Source organism: Gobio gobio (assembly GCF_949357685.1).
Source record: "Gobio gobio genome assembly, chromosome: 17".
In the NCBI taxonomy this organism is placed as follows: domain Eukaryota; kingdom Metazoa; phylum Chordata; class Actinopteri; order Cypriniformes; family Gobionidae; genus Gobio; species Gobio gobio.
Genome location: NC_137110.1, coordinates 33,722,130 through 33,740,661, shown reverse-complemented (window position 1 = coordinate 33,740,661; position 18,532 = coordinate 33,722,130). Strand labels below are relative to the sequence as shown.

Here is an 18,532-nt window from a genome sequence, read left to right as displayed (position 1 = left end):
GCTAATATGGTCATACTTCCTGGTTCTAGTAAGAACTCGAGCTGCTGCTGCTGCTGAAGAACACGCTGAATAGCACTAACTAAAAGACGGGGAAGAGCCGAAGCCTGCAGCCGTTTTCATTTGAGGTTTAAAGGGGACTGAGGTGTATAGATAATTAAAAACACTGAAAATTAGTGTACAGATTATAGAGCTAATCACAATTTTTTTTGGTGACTGAGGTCCTAATGACGCCCCGGGTACCGGCAACATGTGAGAAGTGCCGATAAGCAAGGAAAAATTAGGGTATGCTCCAGCTTAAAATATAGAAGTGGCCCACTTCGAGCACTGGTCATATTAAATTACATTTTTGAAAAATGCATAAAGCACATTATTTACATTATCTGAAAGAGAAAAAAAAAAGCCATTCACTGTTTCACACAATTGTAATATCTGTGTAAATAAATGTATACCGCTATGCATTAAATGTGAAACCTGTCTTTAGATTTGAAATCATATTTGACACTTGGATGCTCTCTTACTCTGTGTGGTGAAAAGCTAATATATTTTATTATTAAATCAAGATAATTAAGATAATTTATTTGCAATATGGGAAACGATCATTCTTGATTACAGAGAGATCAAGGAAATGTTTATTTCTCAATGCATGACCCCTTTAACTAACCAAACACATTTTAAATCTGACACCTCCTATAACCTTTTCGTCCTCCAAAAATAGTTGTCAGGTGTCTTTAACTATTATGTACTTATGTCCAATGTATTTGGTATTCATGTTGTATTGTAAAACATTTGTGCTGTTATTGAGGTGGATATGGGTAAGATTAGGGACATGTTTGGTGGTATGGGTTTAAGGTTGGGTTGGAAGGGAAGGGTCAACCGTGTAATTATAGATGTAATTACTGAAATTAATTACAGATGTAATAATATGCAGGTAATTTTAATAATATAAGTACAATGTAAAAACATGTATGTAAATAATAAGATCCTTGTATCAAATAATTAATTAAAAGGTTAGTACACTTAGTTAAATCCACCTAACATAAAGTGGGAACAAAATAGTTATCCGAGTGCTCAGTCATCAAAATAATCCTTTGTTGGACTCCTGCTCCACACCTGTGCAAACCCATATTTCGGGAACAACCTGGGAATTTGAAAACTAGTGTATTGAGGTGCATTAAATCAACATTAGTAACAGTGTTGTAATATGATTATATGGGCCCTAGTGCAAAAGTACTTTATGGTTTCCCTACCACCCCCACTATTTATTATTTTAATTAAATGAAGTACAACCAGCTGCCCAAAATAATTACACATTAAGAATATGGAATGAATATTAAGAATAAGGAATTAAGAATGAATATGAATGTACTAGTGCAATATTACAGTATTTTTAGCTGTGTAGATACAAAGAAACACTATAAAATGAATGGCGGCCATTTTTTACAAGCTTCTATTGAATTTTATGACAACATTTATAATTTAATTTATGTGTACCTTTATGTGGGCCAGTGTACATATAATTCACACATCTACATTTCTGCCAACTGATTCATTTTTTTTTTAAGACTTTTTTTTTTCTTTCTTTTTTTTTTTTTTTTTTGTTAAACTATTCTTTGTCTCAGTCTCTCAACCTTTCTCTCTTGGCAGCTGTGTGCCTGGTGCTGGGCTGTTTGATTTTCCCAGATGGCTGGGATGCAGAGGTCATCCGGGATATGTGCGGAGAGGAGACAGGAAAGTACACACTGGGAAACTGTTCAGTTCGCTGGGCTTACATACTGGCCATCATCGGCATCCTAGATGCTCTCATCCTGTCCTTTCTTGCTTTTGTCCTCGGAAACCGCCAGAACGACTTTATGCACGATGAAATCAAGGCGGAAAATAAAGGTGAGAGTTGGCCTACAGATCACTATTTATGCATGCAGCCTTATAAAATAAGCAGATAACATCATTCATAACCGATCAATAAAGTGGCTATTGTTTAAATGACAAAACAGTTGCAGTGTTGCTGTGGATTTTTGTGATATGTTTGGGATAGCTTTAAGGTGCCATCATCTTGTTTTGTTTGCTCCTCTCTGGTAACTGATATGATGTGTAAGTAAGCTTGAGTGTCTGGGGATATTTACACTTGGCCATCATAACTATTAATTCATGAACAGACAAGATGCATTGCAATCCAATCTTAAATCACTTCAGGGGTTGATTTAAGATGTATTTCAGATGCAACTCTTTCAAATATAAAAGCATCTGCTTGTTCATGTAACATATGCAAGCTTTATTCCTTCCAAATGGGAATATGTAGGCATATGGAAGATTGGTAGCCCCACGATTCACACTTGAGTGAGCAATAATGGATGAGACGGATGGAGCAACTGCGAAACTCAAACATTAATTGAAGAAGAGAGTGTTATCATCAGCACGGAAGAGATGCATGTGCAAAATTTGCACAAAAAGTGCAAAACTTGTAGGGGTACAACAGCTTGTCACTGGGCCAGTACCTTTAAAAAGACAACCCTTGTTTTGCGGATACATATTTATGTAGCTAGGAGCAAAAACAATTGGATTGCAATTTGATCAATCAAAAATGCAAGAAGTGGCCAGGTGTAAATACCATTGTAAAATCTGAAGAGGAACACCCCCAATTCATTTAACGCATTCCAAATCAACTAAGTTGTCATGGTTGCATTCATGATTCCATGAAGATAAGAGGATCTCCTTTTCTCTCCCAAGCAACTTAGCACTCCACAGTTGTCATGGCACACACATGTCCTCTTTAACCCTTGCTCTCTGCTTATTCGTTTGGAAAGAGGGTAGGCTACATGTGACGATGACAGAAATAAGAGGAGAGTGTGTGTGCACAATATCTGTGATATCTGGGCCATAGGTAATGGAAATCAATACAAACCTTGTGGCTGTATTTTGCGATGTGTTTGTTGTCAAACTCAATAATGAGTTTATTTTTTATGATTAAAAAATGACATTATTTTATTTGGAAAAAGTTAATAATTGTATTTTATTGACAAAATATGTTAGCTTGTCTTGGATATTTTTTTTATTATATCAGATAACATTTTAAGCTCTCATTTGGTCATGTTACCTATGGGGCATGTTGCCACATTTCACTTCCATTCTTTCGGGGTAAATTAAGAAAAAAATATATACACTGTATACATGAAAAAACATTAATTGAACTAGACATGCGTGAAATTAATGTGTGAAATACTATAAAGCCCAAGTGGATTTACACAAACTGATAAAGTCAAAAAATGTTAGGTTGTGCCCCAGTCTACCTTACTCAGCAAGACGTTCCTTAGAAAAATCTGTCTAGCTGGTTTACTAAACGGTAGGGCAGGGTTGCTTAACTCTCCCTTGAGGTCAACTTTCCTGCAGAGTTTAGCTCCAACCCTAATCAAAAATACCTGAACAAGCTAATCAGGTACTTATTTTGAATAAAAAAATTAATGGATGTATGAAGTATGAATTTAACTATCCCATAAGGGGATTTGTGAATGGCAGTGAACCAACAACCGACACTGGAAGGTCACATGACAGTGCCAACATGGTGAAAGCTGTATGTCCGGATTACAGACATGTATGCACATTTCAGAATCTCTAGTAGGTAATCCGGGTACTTTTTGCCTACTGTTTTATGAGTACTGTGAATTTGAATGTACTACTCTTTTCACATACTGATTTTCGCCTATACTATATAGTAGATACGTATGCAAGTTTTGCGGCCATTTGTAACTTGAATGTGCAAGGCTTCCTGTGTCATTTGCCTCCAGTTATTTAACTGTCTAGAAACCATCTGTTATGCTTCTTGATATTGTAAACTGGTATTTGTTATCATATTACTTTAATTTATTATCATAATCAGGGCTTGACATCAACTTTTTTTGCGCACCAGCCACTGTGGCTAGTGGTTTTCCAAAGTTACTGAAAGTAACAACTCAACATTTTCATGGGCCATAATTTTGACAGATACCATGGGAATAACTGCCATATAGATATTTTATTATCTTAGCAAGTATATTAGGCTGCTGTCACTTCAAGACCTGCACAGACCCATTATACTATTAAGCATGCGTTATCTTTCTCAACTGTTTACGTTCACTTAAAATATAACTGACTGTGTTTATGTGAATACTCGCCAAGACCGGCATTTTGACATTATTTTGTGTTTATTTGACCGTTGAAAACATGTTGGAAACTCAACACTGCTGAAATCCACTCGAATTTGGCGGGTGTGTTAATGACAAGCCCTGATCATAATCATAAACACACTGGTTTGTAGTGCAAATAGTTTTACAGTTTACTGCATTTTGTTATTCTTCTAATTAGTTACCTATAGTGTCTTAGTTGGAAGTCTCGCATATTCAAAGAAAATATAGCTGCTGAATAGCCATGTGTTGCAGTTATGTTGTCTGGCATTTTAAATGCTCAAGCTCTTTAAAGTTGGGAGGATTCTGATTGGTTATCAGTGTTTGTATCAGTGTGCGTTCATCAGCTGAAAAAAAAAATTATTCTAACAATATCGTCAGCAGGACAGCAAAAACAAGAACACTAAACCTAGAGGGCAGTGATACATCAATAATTACTTATAAATAAGATATAACTTATCTTTGCACTCTTCTTTTGAAGGCTTTAGGGTGAAAATGCTGTATTAAATAATACAAAACAAAACAAGCCAATAGACATTGGCAAGTGAGATTTGCATGTCAAGCCACTCCCTGTACATACGAGTATATAAGCTTGCGTGCAACTTACTCATTCAGGTTAGTGCTGAGGAGCCGTGATGGGGGTCCCGGCCATTCAGCGGTGGTACATGGTTGTGGCAGGTGGGAAGTAGGGGTGGGACGATTACCGGTTTCATGATAAACCACGATAAAATGTACTGACGGTTAATAATATTGTTTAAAATTTAATTATCATTAAAACCGTGTTTGATCATCACGATTTTGAAAACTCGCTGTAAATCCTGTCCAGCCAACATCAGTCTGGCGCAGACCAAGCTGCAACCTCCCGCAGTTTCTCTTGAAGCCAATACGGAAGTGACATATACTGCAATTCATCGACTTGCCGCTAGGGACTGGCTCCTGAAGGGAGCAGAATCTCATTGAGCCCCATGTTAAAATGCCCAACTTTACAGCAGATTAAAACATGTTTACAGCCTGGCACAAATTGTGGTTTTGGTCTATACGGCTAATTTTGCCCTTCATGACAACTGTGAGGGGGGTGAATTTTTTTATAACTCATTCGTTTACATTATATAAAGCATTAAAGTTCTGCATAATTAAGGGCGTGGTCACTTCGAGTGACAGGTGGATAGCCATTTATCTGCTGTATGTTAGTCATCGCATCACTTCAGCTCCGCCCACGTCCCGCCTTTTTGCCCATTTTCTGTTATCCTGGAGTGACGCGCGATGACGCGCTGCCAAGATGGAAATGTCCATCTTGTCCATATTTTGCGCTTCAAAACTGCTCATCAGAATCCTATGGGTGACGTCACAGACACTACGTCCATAGTTTTTTACAGTCTATGGCGCAGACGCAGCGCACAACGTGTTTTTTTTAACAAGAAGAAATGGCACTCGGGTGATTGTTTAGCCTTATAAAAGAACCAAATCTGAGGTGTGGTCATATTTTGGCTTCTACAAAAGTCCTGAGGGAAACTTAATTAAAGATGGTCACCCTGTCTGCAGAACATGCAAAAAGAAAGTCGCTGCAATAGGAGGAAATCATGGGAAACGCTTCCAATCTGGAAGTCATCTTTGTGACCATCACCCACTGTTGTATAGCAAGAGTAAGGCAAGTGGACTTTGACCTCAATACCAAAACTACGTCTAGGAAATAATTGGACACAAAGTTTTGAGTTTAAATATTTTATCTCACTCGCTTGAAATTAACGTGAAGCTTCCGCAAAGAAAGTTTGTTTGTTGTTTGTTGATTTGTTTGTTGATTTTAAAATATAAAACTTGCACACACTGAAATTTTTACCATCATGCTACTTACCAATGCGAAACTGGGACAGAATAAAATCTGCCCAGGGAAAGACACAAGTTTGCAGACAGGGAAACCGTACCTTGGAAGAATACACATATGGGATTACCAGGTGGGAATCACAACATATGGGGCAGATGTGTGCCAGAGAAGCACTGCACACCCACGCCCAGGAGGAGGCAACAATCCAAGTGGAGTGAGCCCTCATTCCAAAGGGGCATGGCTTGCCTTGGGACTGGTATGCCAAGACAATGGCATCCACTATCCAGTGGGCCAACCTCTGCTTGGAGACAGCCTTTCCCTTCTGCTGACCTTCAAAGCAAACAAAAAGCTGTTCTGAACTTCTAAAGCTCTGCATGTGGTCCACATAGATGCACAGGGCATGCATGGGACACAGCAACACAAGGGCTGGGACTTCCTCCTCCAAGGGCAGCGCTTCCGCCTTTCTTCTGGGCTGTAAGTACCACAGAGAGGTCCCAAGAGGGGATGAGGCATGGCAGAGGAGGATTCAGTCTCCTCGTGCCTCTAAGAAACCTGATGATCAGGTCGTGCTTTCCCAAAGACCTACCATCTACTGCATCGTGATGTGCCACAATAGCAGCAACATACACTTTCAAGGTGGAGTGAGACAGCCTTCACTCCAACCTTTCTTGCAGGAAAGAAAGCACGGCCCTGATCGGGCATTTGCGGGGGTCTCTCTGATGGGATTTACACCAATCAATGAACAGACTCCACTTCAAGGCATAAGCTCTCCTCGTAGAGGGGCTATGGCTCGAGTGATTGTGTCTACTACTGCTGTGGTAGACCACTTAATTCTGCCGCGGTGCCACAGGGTGCCCCGTCAGGTCTTTCTTTAGGGGAATCCGCCAGGGAGGGGCTGTCATGAGGAGCATCAAGTCTGGGTGAGCCAGTAGTGCACAACCATCAAGACCTTCTCCTAAGAGAGGCTAACAGGTCTACCTGCATGTCGCTGAAACATCTCCATATCACCTGGGAGTGTGAGCGGTCATGAGAGCGCAACGACTGCATGTTTGAGTTCGCCCAGAATGTAAATGGCACAGAGCGACGTCGTTGCTGAGTCCAGAGGAGGAGATGGCGGGCGAGGTGCAACATGCGATGTGAACGTAGACCTTCCTGAGGGTTGATGTATGCCACCGTTGCTGTGTTGTCTGTTCGGACCAGCACATGCTTGCCCTGCAATAATGGTCAAAACAGGCGCAGGACCAGCAGTACTGCTAGCAACTCGAGGCAATTGATGTGCCACTGCACATCAAGGTCCTGTCCAGAAGCCTATTGCCCATTGCATACAGCGCACCAGCCTGTTCTGGAGGCATCTGTTGTTACAATAACGTGCCTCGACATCCGGTCCTCTGCGGGAGCCCCAAATGAGATGCTGGGTCCCCCATAAGAAGGACCTGCATTCTCAACAGGAAAATCCATCACCGCCAGTAATGTGTAAGAGGAGTGGGAGGCCTGTTGGGAGCTGGGCCGACGGGAGAGCTCCCACTATAATCCTCAGATCACCCTGAGTATTAACCGAAGTGGTTCTCTGAGTAACCAGAACAGGGAATAGCTGAGGGTACTCCACCTTTTCAAGGTATTGGAGTCTCGATCTCAACATGGTGATGGTAATGTTCCCGCTGTGGGAACATGAGACACCAACAAACACTGCCTCAGCATGCTTAGGGCCCAGACACATGAGGCAGTGATCGTGGCTGTCAGACTGGGCCAGGAAATGACCGCATCCAGAAACACATGGGTGGAATGCCATCTTTAAAAAGATGTAGAGTCCCAAACCATGCAAGTTTGCTCTGTAATGCGACACACATCGCCGAATGCCTCTCCAACTCAGAACTTCCTCTTCTTGTCAGCTCACACAAAGGCAGAGCAATGAAGTGATCAACGCTCGGCTCCGAAGCAAAAAGCTGAGTGAGTAACACGCTGTAACGGTGTGGTGTACTCAGTAAAAGGATGAAGACTCAGAAGATGAAATCCAAATATAAACTTTATTTGTAACATTCAGGAACAGGCAGACGGGCAAGGAAACACACGCAAACATAACAGTGACTGGACAAAGACTGGGCTGAAACTAAGGGCTTATATACGCAGGAAAACCTGCGTATATAAGGAGCAAACAAGATAATTCACGAGACAAAGCTGGGACAAATTAACTAATTAAGACAGACAAAGGAGTGGCGGGAAACTGAAAAAAGGAGCACAGGAACAAATCAAAATACAAACTGAAAGTCAAAACACAAACAGAACCGTGACACACGCAAGCTTACATACCTGTATGTACGGGGAGTGGATTGACATGCAAATCTAACACGCCAATGTCCATAGGCTTGTTTTGTTACCATTTGCTCTCAAGCAAGATCCCATAACGTCAGTCTTCTCGACCTAATGCTAAATGTGACTGACTGATAGGGATCTTTATTCATTTTTACTTTTTTATTAATTTAAACATCACTTAGTATGATTTATAAGCTGTTTTCCTCATGGGGACCAAAACAATATCTTCACCAGGACAAGGTTTTCAGATATTGCCATCTTTTGGGGGACATTTTGTCCCCATACAGGGTTCACCAGGATAACACGCACACACACCTTACTAAACAACCACTTCTATTCTGTCTTCACAGATTTGGCAGTATCCAGGGTAAGTCGTTCTGCTGCTATAACTCTTGTGCTTGTGTGGTTGTGTGAAGTTGTTGTGGTACAAATTCTTTCTTGTAGTACCTTCCTTGTAGTTCCTTCCTTCCTTACTATATGTACTCTCTGTTGTCATGGTTAGAATTCAGTTTAGATTATTTAATCCTCATTTTAGCAGGCATATTATTTATGAGTGTCACTCAATGGGTAGACAATGAACACAAATCATAGCAAGACATAGTTTATAGCAGGAAAAATACTGCATGAAAAAGTGCATGTGTCAAAAGCTATGTTGCAGAGCATGGGAGCAAATATCTGTCCTGCTATTTGTGAATATAGTGGCAATGCGTATGTAACTTGTTGTGTTTGTGTAGGACTCAATAACAACACCGTGTAGCTTCATTCATATTACGTTTTACTTCACTACCGCAAACCTAGCGTTTTTGACCTTTGCCGTAAACCACTGCTGTAAGCCTTAAAGGCACCGTAACCTGTCACACGCAGTGCATAACATAACAGAGTCAAACAGGACACAATCCTGAACGTTTCAGACATAACATAACTCTCCGTCATTAATTTATTTGCCAAACAATGGTAATTTTCTTCAAATCTGCCACTCACTGAGAGTTTCGGGTAAGCGGATTCACAGCAGCTATGCCGCCTATGCTCTGTTGTAATGGGTCGTATATCAAGTGAAAAAAAAAGTCTTACATTATTTTCATAGTATTTTGTTTTCTCCAAAAGGAAATGTATTTTTAAAGATCACTTTAAACTGTTGAAGACAGACCTACTGTAAGTACACCAACTATCCGAGGCTGTTAATCAATAGTTTATGCGTTTGTTAAAGTAATCAATTGGCATTGTTTCAACAATACTTATATTTGTATTATACGTACATTCATTCTAATTATATTATACTTATATTTTATTTATAATAGGCTACTTATATTGAACATTAACTAAACACTTTAGCAGTGTTGCTATGTGTCATCACTCCGTATAGAGCGAATGCGAAACCCCGATCCAACGTATCTGCACCAGGTGCATTTTCGACAGAACACGCACCCAACGTTAAAAAAGTCACTGCTCACCACTGATATACAGTATATTTGCAGTGTTAACAACTCCTGATTGTTGGTATTTTATGTATACAGTAAAATGTGTATGAACCGTTATCAGAATATTATTAACAGCAATTTTCCTCCTCAGCAGCCTCTACGTGTAGGGTCTTCTCTTCGAGTGGATGGAGTAAGCTTCATTTTAGTACAGTTTAACTTTACTGTCTCCTATAAATTGATCCATTCCCTCACAAAACTATGCATGCAGTCATAGCATGTAGCTTTAATCCCTACCAAGGAACTTCACACATGGAATATTTTCTGATTCTGTCAGTTCCAGTCCTGATCAAATAATGGTGTTTTACTCTCCCTTGTTTTGTCATTTTGTGTGTACTGTAATTTCCTTGGCAGTGGTGTAACTAATGTGTTTAGGTGAATCAGTCACACCTGGTTATTTCACATCGTTTTACATTCACATACAATTAAAGCAGCTCAAACCTGTCCTGGGGACCCCCCAGCACTGCACATTTTGTACATCTCCCATATATTACACACCCAATTCAAGTATTTCAATCTCCACTAATACGCTGATGAGTTGAATAAGGTGTGTTAGATGAAGGAGAAATACAAAATTTGCAATGGTGGGAGCGTCTCCAGGATAGGTTTGAGAAGCACTGTATTAGAAGATGTGAAAATGTTTCAATAAGTGGTGTAATCCTAAAAAAATTGTGATTTACTATTAACCTGTGCCTTAAAGGGATAGTTCACCCAAAAATAGCCCATGATTACATCCTAGGTGTATGTGCCATTCTTCTTTCAGACAAATACAATCAGAGTTATATTAAAAAATGTCCTGGTTCTTCCAAGCTTTGTAATGGCAGTTAATGGCTGTTTCTGTTTTGAAGTCCATAAAAGGGCATCTATCCATCATAAAAGTGGTCCATGGGGCTCCGTGGGGTTAATAAAGGCCTTCTGAAGCAAAGCGATTTGTTTGTGTAAGAAATATATCCATATTTAAAACTTTACAAACTGTAATCTCTAACTTCTGCTAACTGTCGTACACGCATTTTCGAGAGACTGGCGTTCCAGTGTATGACATAAGAGGCAGTAGTGCTTGGGCAAAAATGTATATCACTGTATTTTTCAAAATTATATCGGTTTTGCGGTATATGATGTTTTGGTTTTTTTCCCTATGCATGACCAGGTGTTAACCACATTTTCTACTAATTGAGAGAGGAAATACTGCAGTAGATTCACTAGAATGCCCTACATGATGAGTAATTATTGTAGAAAATTCCACACTAGAGTTAATACAGGTTTGCAAAGCCCCACAAAATGATGCTGTGGGGAGACAACAACCAATAAAACACAGACCTGCAACACGCTCATTACAGACACCTGAATATTAAAATATTAGCACGGAGAGAAAAAAAACTGATTTGAGGGCACCTTAAGCATTTAAAAAACATTTAAAAGGTCTAAGGATATTTTCAATACATTTAAGAGCACTATAGTCTGAACAAACGACACGTCAGTTTAACACAGAAAGAATAAAGGAGTTACATTTTTGCCCATGAATTGTCAGTCTATTTATTAACTTACATCATTGTCTTCCATGTAGCAGAATCATGTCATCACGGTCGTGATCAGACGTAGGCCTATGGTTGTATCAGTGTCCTTTGCATATATTTCATTTGAAGAAGATGTGATGAAAAATGTGTGCACGCTGCTGGTTCATGTTTAGAGCATTAGAGTATATGAAATAGGTCCATAAAAGATGCCATTCTTTTTATGATGTAACCAGTACATCAGGTGTTGTGGGAAGTGTTCCCGGTTCCGGCTGACCTAGTTAATGCAGCCTAAAACAATCATTTAACTGATTTGAATAATATAAATTGATAATGTTCTATGTGTATGTCATTGTAAAGACATGTGGGTTTTAGTCTAGATTCATACTGACAGAGTGTGTCTGCTTCCCGAGCAATGCTAGGAAGACTGTTCCAGAGTTTAGGTGCTAAACAGGAAAAGGATTGACCGCCTGCAGTTGATTTTGATATTCTAGCTATTATCAACTGTCCAGAACTTTGAGACCGCAATAGACATGATGGAGTATAATGCGTTAAGAGCTCGCTCAAGTACTGGGGAGCTAAACCATTTAGTGCTTTGTAAGTAATTCACAAGATTTTAAAATGTATACAATGTTTAATAGGGAGCCAGTGCAGTGTTGACAGAACCGGGCTAATATGGTCATACTTCCTGGTTCTAGTAAGAAGTTCTCGAGCTGCAGCGTTTTGGACCAGCTGGAGTTTATTTATTAAACGAGCAGGGCAACCACCTAGTAGAGCATTACAACAATAATGGAAGTTAGAGATTACAGTTTGTAAAGTTTTAAATATGGACAATTTTCTTACACAAACACATTGCTTCGCTTCAGAAGGCCTTTATTAACCCCCCGGAGCCGTGTGGAGCACTTTTATAATGGATACATTCACTTTTATGGACTTCAAATCAGAAACAGCCATTCACTGCCATTATAAAGCTTGGAAGTGTAACGGTTGGGTGTGCACAGGAACAGGCTGAAGACTCAGAAGATCCAAATATAAACTTTAATAATGGCACTCGGGAACAAACAGAAAGGCAGGGAACTACACTCCAACATAACTGGTTAACATAACAGTGACTAGACAAAGACAGAGTGAACAAGAGGAACTTAAATAGGTGACAGAAATGAGATAATTAACTAAACACAGCTGAACAGAACTTAACTAACGAGGGTAACCAAGGAAACAGACAAGTGGCAGGAAACTAAGGCCCCGTCCACACAAAGCCAGAGCTTTCCCTATCCAATCTTTTTTTTTTCCTCGTTTGAAGAAATATCTGCGTACACACAAGAGCCGAAACATTGAAACCGACTCAAAACAATCCATGCCAGGCCAGTATGTGGCACTGTAATTCTGCCACAGAAATACATTAAAAACGGAGAAGAAGAGATAGAAGGCTAGAAGGGGTACAGCAATGGTAGGAAGTGAGGCAAAATCTCACGATAAAATAACAATAAATACATTTGCTACTTACCAGATGTGTTTTATTAACGCCTACACCTACCCCAAGCCTAAACCTACCCTTACAATAATGCAAATACCGTAATTAAATGAGGCAATATTGATGTGCGCATGCCCAGTGCCCGTAGTTGTATCCCTTTCTAGTCTTTCCCGTGCGGGACGTGGTGTGATGACATCACCGTTTCACAAAATATACGGATTGGCTGTACACACGAAAACGCAAGGGTGTCGTTTTCAGATGTATACACTCTGGGACCCGGTTTCAAAAAATATCGGTTTCATGCTCCCAAAACGCCGGATCCGTGTGGACGCAGCGCTGATACGGTACAAAATTGTTACGTATACAGCTAATCTCGTCTCCGTGTGGACGGGGACAGAGGAACAGGAAGAGCCAGGACATTTTTTAATATAACTCCAATTGTATTAGTCTGAAAGACTCATATACACCTAGGATGGTTTCAGGGTCAGTAAATCATGAGCTAATTAAAATTTTTGGGTGAACTATCCCTTTAAAGTCAACACTCCCCACTAGGAGTGTAACAATTCACTATCTTGCAATATTTTGAATTATTTTTCAATGTATTTCTGAAACACTCAGTGTTAAAAAAAAATTATTCCAATCAATGCTGAATCTACTGTTAAAAATTGTAGAAGTAATGACAGACCATAAAATTAATACGTTAGATGTAAAAACCAATGAAAAAAATAATCTTCAAACTAAATTAAAAAATATTCAGTGTTTAATTTCTCGTCTTTAAATTGAACCAAAGTGGTTGTCACTGAATAAAAGCTGAGGACTACTGGCCATGTAATCATCAACTACTCAATTAAATTGACACCCTCAAATAAGACAACTCTCCATCCAATGGCTAATTTCTTCTCTTTACTTTACTTCCATTAACTCAGTGATGCCATTATGGCATATATTAATTGTATAGTTATTTACCCCAAGTTTAACTTTAAAATGCAACATTTAAAAACAAATCAACAGAGAGTGGTGAAAATCCCATTAAGTGTTTTTGCACTACAATCCTAAACCCATACAATCCTAGTTACGCCACTGAACCCCTCAATACTTTTCCAATTAAAGCACAGCCTCATACTTCCAGCCAAAGGAATTCTTGGAAACACAGTTTTTTAACTCATGCTACAAAGTTGAGATGAGATGTGCCCACAGTCATAATAAAATCATCTTATAGGAAGAGTCTAGTATCAGATTCTAGCTTCTCATATAAAAATACTATAAGAAACCTCTCTGGTAATCGAGCAAAAATAAACTAGTAAATAAAACTAAATTTAAGAAAGGGGTATAATTCCGGTTGTAAGTATTAACATTGTCACAGAGTTAAAAGTTTGTGGCAAATTATTGTTTGTGTAATCCATACTTTTGGATTATTTGCTCTGAAAACGCACAAGGATTTATTAAAACTAATGTGTGTAATCTCATTTTTGTTCAATTGGCTGATGTTTCAACATTAGTCATCAGAAAGTGCTATTATTAATACAGCGAACCTCCATAGAGGCCCAGTCCAGTAAATGTCTATGTATGTTTGTAGAATGCTTTGATGTATTCATAGAATATTTGTCATGTACTAAGTGAAGAAAACAAAAACAACAACAACCTAAAATAAGTATTAGCATTCATTAGTTCTCAATTCCAGTCCTGGTGACCCATCGCTCTCCACATTTTGTAAGTCTCTCTTATCTGACACACATAGTTGAGTTCATGGAGCTCTCTCCTAATGAGCTGATGATCTGAATAAGGTCTGTTAGATAACAAACAAAATGTGCAGAGCGGTAGATCCCCCAGTTCTGGGGGCCTTATGTATAAAACTTTCCATAGATTTCATCTTAAAAGTGTGCGTACACACAAAAGCCATTCCCATTCAGTTAATTCCCCATGCTTTGTCTTTGTGATTTGTTGGTAACTAGATTCTTCACCTGTTTTTTGACTACGCTCTGCTGGTCCTAGTCTGTTTGCATATCTTGCTGCCCGGCAGATACCCATTGGCAGCTCTGTTTATCTGCCAATGTCTTTCTGTTTGCCTTTTTCTGAATAAATCTCATTAAAATCTGTGAACTGACCATCTGCTAGAGATTCCTTATTCAAACTTGGCATTACAATCTAGCCAGCATGGAATCAGAGGAAGTCTGGCGTGGCTCAGCAAGGTGTACTTTTGGAAAAGTCTCAGATTTATCAGCCAGTCTAATCAATCTAGGTGGGCTCCATCACTGCTCAGGTCACTAATTTGATCTTCCAGTGTTTGCTGGTTTCCATCATTCAACCCTGAAAGCAAAGTTTATTAACATCATTATTCCTCCTACTGCTGGGGAGTGGCCATGTGGGAAGCCTACTCCCCTGTAGTCATTTTTTCCCAAATTCTCCAAGGAGATGAAAAAGTATTATTGCTCAGTTAGTTGCTGGGAAGCACATCTTCTCTTTCACCTTCACAAGGGGAGTTGAATATTGGAGTATGCCATGGAGTCTAAGTGGACTGTTGTTGGAAATTAAGGATAAGATCCTCTTCTGTAACTGTGTTTGTTTTTACTTGAGGAAACAGAGTCATTATTCAGAAGCATGCCTAGTAAAAGAAGATGCTTGTCTGTAGTTAGGTGTCTATTGCTCACTAACAGTTGGTTTTCATTAACTCTGGGGTTAATGAGAACTTTTCTACACAGCACTGGCAGAAAAATAGAGGCCAATGCTGAGTTCATACTCGCCTACAGGTTTTGCGAAATCGCAGACAAATGCCCAAAATCATAGGCAAATCGGTGCTTGTGCACGTGAATGACAATCACGCAGTGTGAATTATCAAAGACGATCAGAGAGACTCGCCGATGAGTCGCCGACACTTGTGAGATATTTGGCATGCTAAATATCTGGACCTGTCGGCGATTCAAACTCCTTCTGTGTGAAAAGAGTTCTGACTGAAAATGACATTGGCGATGAACTACAGCTAATGAGAGAGCAAGATACAGGGCAGAGGGAAGTTCGGGGAGGACTTATAGACCAGAAAATCAGTATTTTAATTATTTAAAAGTATATTTACAATTATATCAAACAAAAGCAAACAAAGCACAAACATTTGCTTGACCAGCTGCAATAGCAGCACTTCATTGGTCTCAATGGAAGAAAAAAAGTCATAGCATATTTAGTGAACACTAGTGGTCAGTTCACCTGGAACTTGCATTGGTTTCTATTTGCAGGAACATATTCTTGTTTTACAAAAAACTAGACTCACTTATAGGCTATAAGACCAAGCAGGACTTTTTAGTAGGTCTTAAGTATGAAAAAGGTCTTAAGTTTCCAAAGAATGTCTCATGTAAAAGGAATAGTTCACCCAAAAAAAATTATTACCCCATGATTTACACACCCTCAAGTCATCCTAGGTGTATATGACATTCTTCTTTCAGACAAATACAATCAGAATTACATCAAAAAATGTCCTAACTCTTCCAAGCTTTATAATGGCAGTGAATGGCTGATCTATCCATCATAAAATATATCCACACGGCTCCGGGGGGTTATTAAAGGCGTTTGTGTAAGAAAAATATAGATACTTAAAACTTTATAAACTAAAATAACTAGCTTCCCACAGACGGCCGTACGTATCGATTTACAGCAAAAGAGCCACTATTGACCTGACGCATGATGTATTGACGAACGCAGAAGCGCAAAGGATACAGCAAAACAAAACACTGGTCATAATTCTCTTTTTAGATTTCTAATTTTTTAAAGAGAAATGCCAGAGGATTTCGATACAAGAGAAGAGGGGCTTGAGTTTGTTGCCCAGCCCTATTTGTTTGAACCGCGAGAGCCGTGGAAAGCTTGCGATACTCCTACATCCTGCATCATATATTGCGTCATCCTGCATCATATATTCTTTTGCCGTAGGTCCACTTGCGTAAGCCGACTACCGGAAGATAGTTATTTTAGTTTTTAAAGTTTTAAATATGGATATTTTTTTTATTCAAACGCATCGCTTTGCTTCAGAAGGCCTTTATTAACCCCCCGGAGCCATGTGGATATCTTTTATGATGGATAGATGCACTTTTATGGACTTCAAAACAGACACAGCATTCACAGCCATTATAAAGCTTGAAAGAGCCTAGACATTTTTTTTATATAACACCGATTGAATTCGTCTGAAAGAAGAAAGTCATATACACCTAGGATGACTTGAGGGTGAGTAAATCATGGGCTAATTTTCATTTTTGGGTGAACTATCCCTTTAAGTTCAAAAACAAAAGGAATTAATGTTTGTAACCTTGCACATATAGAACACTAGAGAGAGCTAAGATTCACTGGTGCTTGTTTGATTGAACCGACAGCACTAAATACAAGCACTGTGTAAACTGTAGTTTTTCCACATTCACAGACATAAGCTATATTCATTGTTTATTCAGAAAACACTTCCGTCTCTCTTTGGTTGTGGTTTTTCACATGTTCTTTAAGATCCAAATGCAAAACAGGGACCAAAGGTGGTTAGGAGGTAGGAGGATGTGTTATCTGTCTGAATGAAACCTTTACCTTCCTCTGTGAATCTGTGCTGACCCAGACTATGCCATACTACTCCTGTGCCATCACTCCTCCAGTTCCTCCTTTGTTTGAATGTTCCCAGACAACTAAATATTACAAGTCAATACGGCGGGGGAAGCCTATTGAGCGTAATACTGTATTTAGCATAAACTCACCGATTGCTCCTGATTAGGTCAGTATTTTTATGCTGGGTTTGGATTATTGTGTTGGGTTGTGATATTTACCAAAATGATGTCTGTTTAATTATGTATACATGGAATTAAAATAATTATTTTCTCTGTTTCACCAAAAAATGGAAGTTCTGCCATTATTTATTCACCCTCATATCATTTCAAATCTATATGAGATTCTATCTTCTGTGGAACACGAAAGATATTTTGAATTATTATTTTTGACAACTGACTTCCATTGTATAGACAAAAAAAAACATTGTGATGTTTCTCAAAATATCTTCTTGTGTTCCACAGAAGAAAGAAATTTATACAGTTGTGGGACAACATCAGGGTGAGTAAATGATGACAAATTTTTCACTTTTAAGGTCTGCACTGCTCTGTATATAATGATCTCTCTGTCTCTGTCTCTGTCTCTGTCTCTGTCTCTTTCTCTTTTCCTTGTATATTTTAGATTGAGATCCGGGATACCAGGGACCCTCGATTTGGTGTCCAGCGGTTTCCGTAAAGAGACAGCATCCTCTCTACTTTATCTACTCCTCCATCCCTCTCTCCTTGTCCTCAGGCCTGTGTCTCTAAACTCAGTCAGGATGCTGCTAGTGCAGCTCTTTGTAATATAGAAAAAGACTGGAATACACTTCAAGAAGAGAACATATTCAACATACACCTATTTAAAAACCATGAGAAATTAAAACCAATAAAAAGAAGAAAAGATCAGCTTTACATAAACCAACAACTCTGGGAAAGTAACAAGTTACACATTACTACTGTTATTTAATAATGCTTTGATGACAATTATGATGATAGTCATGATTATGCTTGCAACAGCGATATTATGTTCAGACTTTCATATTTTATCTAAAACGGGGAACATATTTCTAGCTTTAAGAAAATAAGGAATCAATGCATATGTACAAGAGATTGGGTGCTACTCTGGACACACAGATGAAAAGGAAAAACATCAAGCCAAAAATTTAAATAAACAAAAAAAAAAGAAAAGAAAAAAAAAAAGAAACATTTTGTACAGCACCAGATGTAATTTTGAAGACCATCTTT

General features: G+C 39.0%; 1 protein-coding gene across 2 annotated transcripts in view; it reads left to right on the top strand.

Annotated features, from left to right (window-relative positions):
• The window catches only part of lhfpl4a (LHFPL tetraspan subfamily member 4a), a gene marked incomplete at both ends in the record, with an annotated part of 59,585 nt that extends 41,601 nt beyond the window's left edge, over positions 1 to 17,984 (top strand). Inside the window, 4 exons of one of the 2 annotated variants that reach the window (XM_079841001.1) lie at positions 1,645 to 1,881; positions 8,637 to 8,653; positions 9,856 to 9,894; positions 17,931 to 17,984. In XM_079841001.1, the coding sequence (XP_079697127.1) occupies positions 1,645 to 1,881; positions 8,637 to 8,653; positions 9,856 to 9,894; positions 17,931 to 17,984 (347 nt within the window). Of the gene's footprint in view, positions 1 to 1,644; positions 1,882 to 8,636; positions 8,654 to 9,839; positions 9,895 to 17,930 lie in introns of those variants that run through there. The other variant, XM_079841000.1, reaches the window with a different exon arrangement.
• Positions 17,985 to 18,532: the final 548 nt, after the last annotated feature.